General features: G+C 41.2%; 1 protein-coding gene across 1 annotated transcript; it reads left to right on the plus strand.

Moving 5' to 3' along the window:
- The first annotated feature begins 317 nt into the window (after positions 1-317).
- On the plus strand, positions 318-2,962 carry LOC147630887 (uncharacterized). Its single transcript, XM_086808970.1, has 4 exons — positions 318-1,119; positions 1,815-1,911; positions 2,013-2,075; positions 2,686-2,962. Exons 1-4 carry the CDS (start codon positions 782-784, stop codon positions 2,764-2,766), a joined length of 579 nt encoding a protein of 192 aa, XP_086665096.1. The 5' UTR covers positions 318-781; the 3' UTR covers positions 2,767-2,962.
- Positions 2,963-8,566: the final 5,604 nt, after the last annotated feature.

Consider the following 8,566-nt stretch of genomic DNA (forward strand, 5'->3'; position numbering starts at 1 on the left):
CTCAACTTGCACCCTCATGGTAAAGTTACAAAAGTTAACTTGGCTCCCTTCCATCACGCGTGGAAAAGTGATGCTATACATAAAGGCCTCAAGTAACTTGGGCCCATGGAAAGGTGCTCTTATATAGACTCAAGCCTCAACTTTGAGAGAGAGAGAGAGACCTTGAGGATTGAGTCTTAGCTGTGTTGTCGCTTGGGTTATAGCGCCATTGGTTTGGCACGAGCCCCGGCTAGGTTTTTATAACTAAAAACCTATAAATTTTATAGGTTTTTGTAAAGACGAGTAAATTCAGTCGCTTTTTTTTAAAAGAATTTTAACAGGAGCAAAATATTCTAAAGGAGGGTTTTTTTCTAGCACTGCCCGAGCAGTGCCTCCCCACATTACACATTAAGCTTTTCGCTGCTGCCCATAAGACAGCGCGGGAACGCCATTATGGGTGTAAATGCAGTCTGCCCTGCCATTCATAGCCTCTAGTAAAGGTTTCTGCAAGCGCTGGAGTGCGATGTGTGAATGCAATCTCTGGCCCCTTCATAGCCTCTATTTGGGCTGTGTAATACTGCAAGTTGAGAGATAGATAGATAGGGAGAGAGAGAGAGAGAGATACAGAGTTTAGGTCTCCACGAGAGAGAGAGAGAGACAATTGGTCTGCCAGAGCGTACCCTCTACTTTTTCTACTTCTTTCGTTGGATATTGAGGCTTCTTTCTAAATCAGCATCTTCTCTGAGAAGCTAGGACAGGCTTTTGCAAGAGTGGAGCTAGTCTCTGAGAACTCAAGGTTTTCATGGCTCCTAAGCGAAAGGGCGGGGCTCGCAAGGCGGCTGCAACAGCAGACAAGCTCCCCTCTGAAGATATGGTGAAGCAGGAGGTCTCTGCTTCTGCAGAGGAAGCCATAGCTGCCGAAGAAGAAGAAAACAAAGCAGAAGCTGAACCGCTCTCCAAGAAGACCAAAGTGGAGGAGAAGAAGAAGCGAGGCCGTAAGCCGAAAGCTGCAGCGAAAAAGGCTGTCGCTGCAACGAAGAACAGTGCTGATGATGATGTTAAGGACTCGGGCGAATATGAGGAAGATGCTGTGGATGAGGAAGCTCTGGATAGCGACAAGGTGATTGTCATAGAGGCAAGGTATGCAAGCTGTGTATTCTGTGAGCTTCACGAATGCTCAGCCACTATGGGTTTTGGTGATAATCAAAACCATATCGTGGAGTTATGTAACCTGCGTATGCTTTTTAACGTCTGTGAGTGCACGCCTAGTATTGGTGTAGGTGTTATGACATGGAGGTTTAATAGCTGTACATGCCCTTGCGCTTTGCGAGTGCATGTCTAGTATGGTCTGCATTCCATGGAGGTACGATGTTGTGAACGTCAATCACATTTTGGGGCTTTATCATTGCACGAAAAGCATGGGTTTAGATGGTAGTTGGTGTTGTTGCTTGATACAGAAATTCGTATGCATGGATATTGAATTGTTGGTCAAATAATTCATAAGAAGGGTTCAAGGTTTGATGGACCGTGGCAAGTTATCAGAGGCTAATGTATTCTTATGGATTATTGGTTGGATTTGTATGATAAATGTCTAGTATTGATGGCTAGTTAGTGTTGGTCAAGCATGTTGTTAGAGGGTAAGGTTAATCATTGATAGGTTTGGTGGACTACACATCAATATCTTTGCGTTGCAAGATACCGGCCTATCTATGTTCATGGGTAGCATCTAGACTGGAAATTTTCCTGTTGCTAATTTTTGGTTGAGGAAAAGTACTTTGATTTTTTGATAAGCCATTTTTTCGTGCTGATACAGATGCACTCTTTTGTATCTGTAGTAAAGAGTGCAACTGTTTCAAGACTAGGGCTGCCAAGGTGCAGACAGGTTTAACCAAAGCCATTCCTGGAATTGAAGTGCTCATTAACCCGGACAAGGTTGGTTTTCAATACACACATGTTCTGCTTGTACTAGTATAGATCTCGGGGAGGCTTGGATTGCGTGTAATACCATCTTCTCTTATTTTGTCTTGCCACAGCCAAGGAAAGGCTGCTTTGAGGTGCGCGGCAACAAGGAGGGCAACATCTATTTGTCGCTGCTGGTAAGTTCTGCAATCTATATCCATGTTGTAAATATGAGGGCACACAGAGGCTTGCGCATTTAAGTCCTACTGCTCTATCTTAGGGCTTAAAGTTTACATTTGAAGAGTGCGTTACAGCCCTTGATCCTCGAAGAGATGGGCTCACCAGCCTTATTGGGAAGGCTCGCATTGTTGCTGCATTGCAGCCTTCAGTAGGGGGAAATGAGGGGAAGCTTGTTCCCCTACTTAAGCTGGTTTATATGTTCTGCAGTTTGCAGAGAGTATAGTAATAATAAAATCTGTGGCATTAGACTGATTTGCCTTTTATGGTTTGTTGATAATGGCTTTTTAGTGTGATAGAGCTGGCTTCAATTCTTAACTTCTAGAGACCTGCTGTTACCGTGTATTACATTTAATGGTCGCAATTGAGCCCCACTTTTTACAAGGAGAGAGGCATAAAGGAATGTTTTTGGTTCCCTTCTTTGCAATTGAACGGTCATGATTGACGGGCAGGCCCATTGTGAACTTTGTGAAGTATGTATGACCTTAGAATGGGCCCTGAAACACTTCTTCTCTTTGTTGCATTTTTTAAATGTAGATTTGCTTTAAATAAAGCCTCTATTTTTGACAGGGAATGCCAAGGCCCTTTACCAAGCTGAAGAGTTTGGACATGGACAAGGCTGTTCAGGATATTGTCGCAAAAGTGAAGTGATCGGAGACGATATTTGCTGTTGCTTCTACATTTATCTTTCATGTAGGCTTATTATGAGCTAATGCTTTTGCGTGAGTATCAGAGCCTTGACTGCTTGACAGGGGGGTGTTTTTGTTTGTATTCTGTAAATTTTGACTCATGAATGTTTAACAAACATTTACCATACTGCCTAACCATATGCATCGAAGATTGATGATGTGCGTGAAACGTAAAAGCATTTGAGTTGTTTTCTATTGATGTTTTGGGGAGGAAGAGGCCATGGAACCTCTTTGGTGTACGTGTATTTATCCAATCTCTCTCTTCCTCCTACTTCTGAGCAATAGCAGCTAAAGTAACATCTTTACGCATCCCAAACATAAATTGCAAGTCGTGCAATAGGATGTAGTCTATGTTTTCAATTGAGAATGTTGGCAAGCAGGGAATTGCAAGATCGCTGACCTCCGAGAGATCTTTGATGTTGTCATGCTCTTGAATCACCATCTGCAATCTAATGTCTTGGAGCACCAATTGAGATGCTGCAGCCTGCTCTACCTGATCATTCAGCATATCTGCATTTTCCTCCTCTGGCTTAACAGTGGAGGATCCGTCATACACCTAAGCTGGATGGCTGTTTCCAACTCCATTATTTATCCTTTTTATGGGCATTAGCGCACTGCTGTGAAAGGCTTGACTCTAGAGGTATGTCATGACATTGGGAATATGTAGGCCTCCTCTCTGGGAAAGGTTTGGATGCTTGGTGTGAGTAATCAGTCATGTGGGCACGTACAATTACGCACTAGGAGTCTTTAATGCTTGACATGATGGGTTTTCTTTACCTTATTTCAACAAAATGGATTAGCAGTATCAGTGAGTGAATTAAACGGTGAAGTGGATGGATGCCTAAATACATTGTTCTGTAGGACTAAAGGACTTGGCAAATTGGATTCAACATGTTTGCTAAGCATCTGATGGATGGTCCTATCTCGCTGACAGTGTCAAAATGTTTGTACAAGACAGATAGTTACATTTTGCCTATCGTGAGGTTGGGTATGTTTTTGGTTTATTATGTATAGAGCTATTCAATTCCATTTCGATTTGCCAAAAAATTATTGCATTCTCTGTTTGCTTACTGCAATCCTGTAAGCTCCTTCTTTGGGTGTGACTTGTTCGCATGTACAAAATTATTTGTTTTAAATGCCTCCTAAATGAGATACATATGAGGAAAGGTGCAGCTAATAGTTTAACATCAGCTTTTGGAATAATGCCTTCTAATGAATACCAGTGCTGATGTGCTTAACCTAGAGAAGTTCGTTGGTTGGAATGCCTTCTAATGCCTTATACTGAATGCTGATGTGCATACCCTAGAGAGTTCGTTGATGCTATCAATGCAAAATGGCATGTTAAGTGTTGATGGCTATCATTCTACGATAGCGGTGTTGTTTTTGAGGTCAAATAGCCTCTGTAAATCCTTGATGGTTGGAAAATGCCATCACTCAAGTCTCTCTCCATCAAGAATCAATTTGTGGTTGTGCTGCTCTCTCGGTTTCCCATCGACAAAGTGGCCTTTCTCCCCATCCTTGCAACCCATCTCAATAGCAAATTGTTTGTAGTGCACCCTCTCTTAGTATATATTTAATTCCTATTTAATTCCCAACGCTGCCTTTTCATGCAATGCTCATCTAGGGCCGTGATTATGAGATGGGAGTAGGTTGGGTAGACTTGGCACATTGCCAATGGGCGCAGAGTACCAAGTTTAGCAACTCCCTAACTCGTGGGGCCCAAGTAATCTAGTTTGGCCTTGAGTGTTTCCGTTCTTCCTTTTCTTCATTTCGTTTTGAACATCAGAGCATCGCTGTGCAAGAAGAAAATGGGGTTGCAAGGTTGCTCGTGAACCAAGGAGGAGGGGAACTAGATGGCGTGGTCATCGGTTGCTGTGATTTTCCCCTTTTACTGTTCTTTCTTCTTCGTCATCTTCTTCTCCCACAAATTGATTTACCCTGCTGTTTTGAATTGAGGAAGAGGAAGAGGAGGTTATGGCCACCGCAGAGATCCTATCTCTCATCTTCTTCTGCATCATCATCCGCACTTCTTCTCGAACTAGATCATTTTTGTGTTGCGGCCGTCTTTGATTGTAAGGAGGCCTCCCTTGAGGGTCTACGTCTGTTATTTCTCCTTAGCACTCCACACCATCCACACCAATCAAGTTCAAGGGGCACATGAGGTAAGTTTGATCTTTGAGTATACTTCCTTTTTCCTCTACTCTCTTGGCAAACCAGTTTGGCGCGTAGTAGTTGCAAGACAAGGCTCTTCCATACCAATTTCAAATTCGACACACATGCATCCCATCAGGAGGCTCATCGTCATCTGCACCCCCTCTTTAAAATAATAATAATAATAAATTTGTAGCAGCAACAATAACTTACATGACTGGGACCCAAATGTAGCCTAGTTGTGGATACTAAAAACCATGGCAAACCAACCCGGACATAAGAATGCATAGCTATGGAAAGGAGACATCGAATTTCCACAGAAGAGGCACGAAGGGAGATTCGGGTGAGAGAGAGAGAGAGAGGAGTTGTAACTTCCTTCAACTAAATCACACGACCACCTTGATTTTATTGATTTGCAAAGTTTTCTATAACATTGCTTTTAAAACCTTTGGAAAGTAAATCTAAAACTAAAGCTTTTAAAGCTTTTTGCTAGACGTGGGTGATTGACAACCCATATCTCATGATATCACGTGAGTGTAAAGGAGAAGGTTCTTTGAAAGGGGGGGCTTAAGCTTATAAGTTAGGGGTGAGGGGGATTTATAGGCGGGGAGGGACAAGGGAGCAAGAAGTATGAAAGTAGGGGTTTCATTTTCTCATGTAGTTTATAATATGTGATCTAGTGGTGTAGTTTGAAAAATGGATTAGTTTACTACTCTTTTAAGTTAACCACATGGAACAATTTTTGGAGAGTACATGTAGTTCTTTGTGCTTATGGCACTTACATCCATGTTGCTTACATGGGCTGCAACTGTCACATGTATAACATCAATATCTGCTATTTGATTTTTAAACTTTAAATAGCAGGTATTTGAATTTCGTAATTGGGACTCATATGCTTAGAAAAGATTATAGTTTATATTTTAAAGAAACTTAAATAGGGGGTTTTTATGAGTTTCATGCACGCAGGTGACGTTCCCTTTCTGAATTTCCCGGGTTACCATAGCATAGAAGCAAAATAATGTAATTGGCGTTTTAAAGATTTTTCGGGCTCTCTAATAAATATGCTGTCACTTACAACTTGCCAAAAGATATTACAATGAGTACAATAAAAGGGCATCAATTCCAATGAAATTACACAAAAGCTAATGTATTGTTGATAAAAGAACTTATTTGTTGATGCCAAATTGTACCAAAATTAGGTGTCATCAAAGGTCCTGGCAAGTGCACTAATCTTAATCTCTCTTAATTATTAGGCCATAATCTTTTATGTGCATATTAATGCACATAAACTTTGCCATTGGGTGTGTGCTAGCACAATTAGGGGAGCACAAATTGGACTACCTTGGTTTTTTGCTAGGAGGCAACTCAATGAGGTGAAAATGAATTACACCACCATAGAGAGAGAATGGTTGGCGTTGGTTTATGCCATGAAAAAGTACAGACAACATATTTTGATCAATAAATTTGTATTCTTCTTGGATTAAGAGGCCTTGTTATATCTTGTCAATAAGCCTTGCACTATGGGAAGGATTACAAGATGGTTGCTCCTTCTCTTGGACTTTGATTTCATAGCCACTATAAGAAAAGAAACATAATATGTACTAGCTGATCATTTGTCATGAATTCCTCATGGCAAGCCTGCGATAAGAATCGATGACAATCTCCTAGATGTGTGCTTGATGAAATCTCTCAATACCTTGCTTATGGTTTTTTGTAAGATTAACCATTGAATAAAGATAAGATATGGTGGCTTATCAAGCTAACAACACAAGTTGGTTAAGGATGGTATTCTATGGAGATTTGTGCAAGAAAATGAATTTGTGCTTTACAAAGTGGGTAGAAGCTAGGGCTACTAGGAAAGTTGATGCTCATACCACTTCTAATTTTTACAATAGAAAGTTATTTCTAAATTTGGATTCCCTTTGGATATTGTGAGTGACCAAGGATCACACTTTGTCAATGCGACGATTGATCACCTTTATGAAATGCTTTATGATACTGTACATGAAGTCTTCGCCCTAGTATCCACAAGCCAATGGCATGAACAAGATATTATGGCATTCTAATAAAAACCATTCAAGTAAGTAGAATGGATTAGGTGCACAAGCTTATAGCTACTCTATGGGCTTATTGAACTTCATATAAGATAGCAATGTGATACACCCCATTTTGTTGACCTACGACGTTGATGCAATGATGCCCATCGAGTACATAGTCCCCGCCTTGAGAATTGTTGTTAGCAAAAGATTGACTCAGAATGTAATGGTTGAAAGATTATTGACCTAGAAAAGTTAGAAGAAACCAAACTAATTGCCATGCATGGGTTAATGGTGGTGAAAAAGTTCTTATACAAGAAATGGTTTGACCAAAATGTCAAGAACAAGGAGCTTAAGGAGGGAAACCTAGTATAGTTATATAGAAGTGGGAGACTCAAGAGATTGGGACCTTTTCAGATCACTACGACTACTCCACAAGTGTCCCTAGATGGTATTGACACCCATGGATATATAATAACAAAAGTTATGTTTTTTTGAGGCTTCTTTATTCCAATGTATAATATGTATGTGTGGTGATTATCCTTGTAGGACCAAACATTTGGTATACCATTAATGCGAGAAGGGGTTTGCATGAGAAGCTATGCTTATATTACGAGGTTTTGTCCCAACACACATTTCCAACAGCCTCATCAATGCATGTGGGCTCTACAACCTATACAACTTTTGCCATGTATGCATAGTGATGTGCCACGTAACCATCATAGGTAAACCTCTGCACACGATTCTTCACTCTCCCATATCTTCGCAGCTTTGCATTCATGGCTTCCATAGCCTTCTTTACACCAGGTGTTCTCATAGCTGGTATCCCAAGATCCTCATCAAGGCTCATCTCTGAGCCACTAGACTCTCCATCAACATGAGAATGCCCTGCAGAAATGTCAGGCATACTAAGGGGCTCAATCACTTTCTCTTTGCCTTTATGTGATGTACTAAATAATCACATTTGCAGGACTGGTATTATGACGCAGCCTGCCACTCCATGGTCTATCAAAACGGAACCACTAGATGAGGACTCCTGGTCCACTCAAAGACTGTGATTGCTGACTTGCATTCTGTGCAACCACATTTCTACTCACATCAGTCCCAACAACTTCTTTTTCAGAGCAGCATACCAACTGCTCATCTCATCAAAAACAATATCCCTGCGTACCCTCAACTCACGTGTAGCACGGCTATAACACCTGTATCCCTTTTGCTCAAGGGAATACCCAATAAACACACATTTTTCAGCTTTTGGATCCAGCTTAGTTCTCAGCTCATCTGGCACATGCACATATGCAATGCATCCAAAGACTTTCAGATGAGACAAATCAGGTTTTCTGCTAGTAAACCTCTCTCTGGAGTTACATCATGTATGGCTGCAGTTGGAGTCCTGTTCATGATGTAAACTTTCCCGAGTCTGAATAGACGTCTTGAACGCCTTGTATTGTGGCCCGAGACCACGTAGACAGACTTCCACCTTATCATCATCATCTATACTGAAATGCCAATAGATGCAAGGGATTCCACAATACCCTTGATCTTCAATGCATAGTCATTCACAAACATACTCTT

Source organism: Cibotium barometz, chromosome 15 (assembly GCF_041138505.1).
Source record: "Cibotium barometz isolate CiBa-2024 chromosome 15, ASM4113850v1, whole genome shotgun sequence".
Lineage (NCBI taxonomy): Eukaryota > Viridiplantae > Streptophyta > Polypodiopsida > Cyatheales > Cibotiaceae > Cibotium > Cibotium barometz.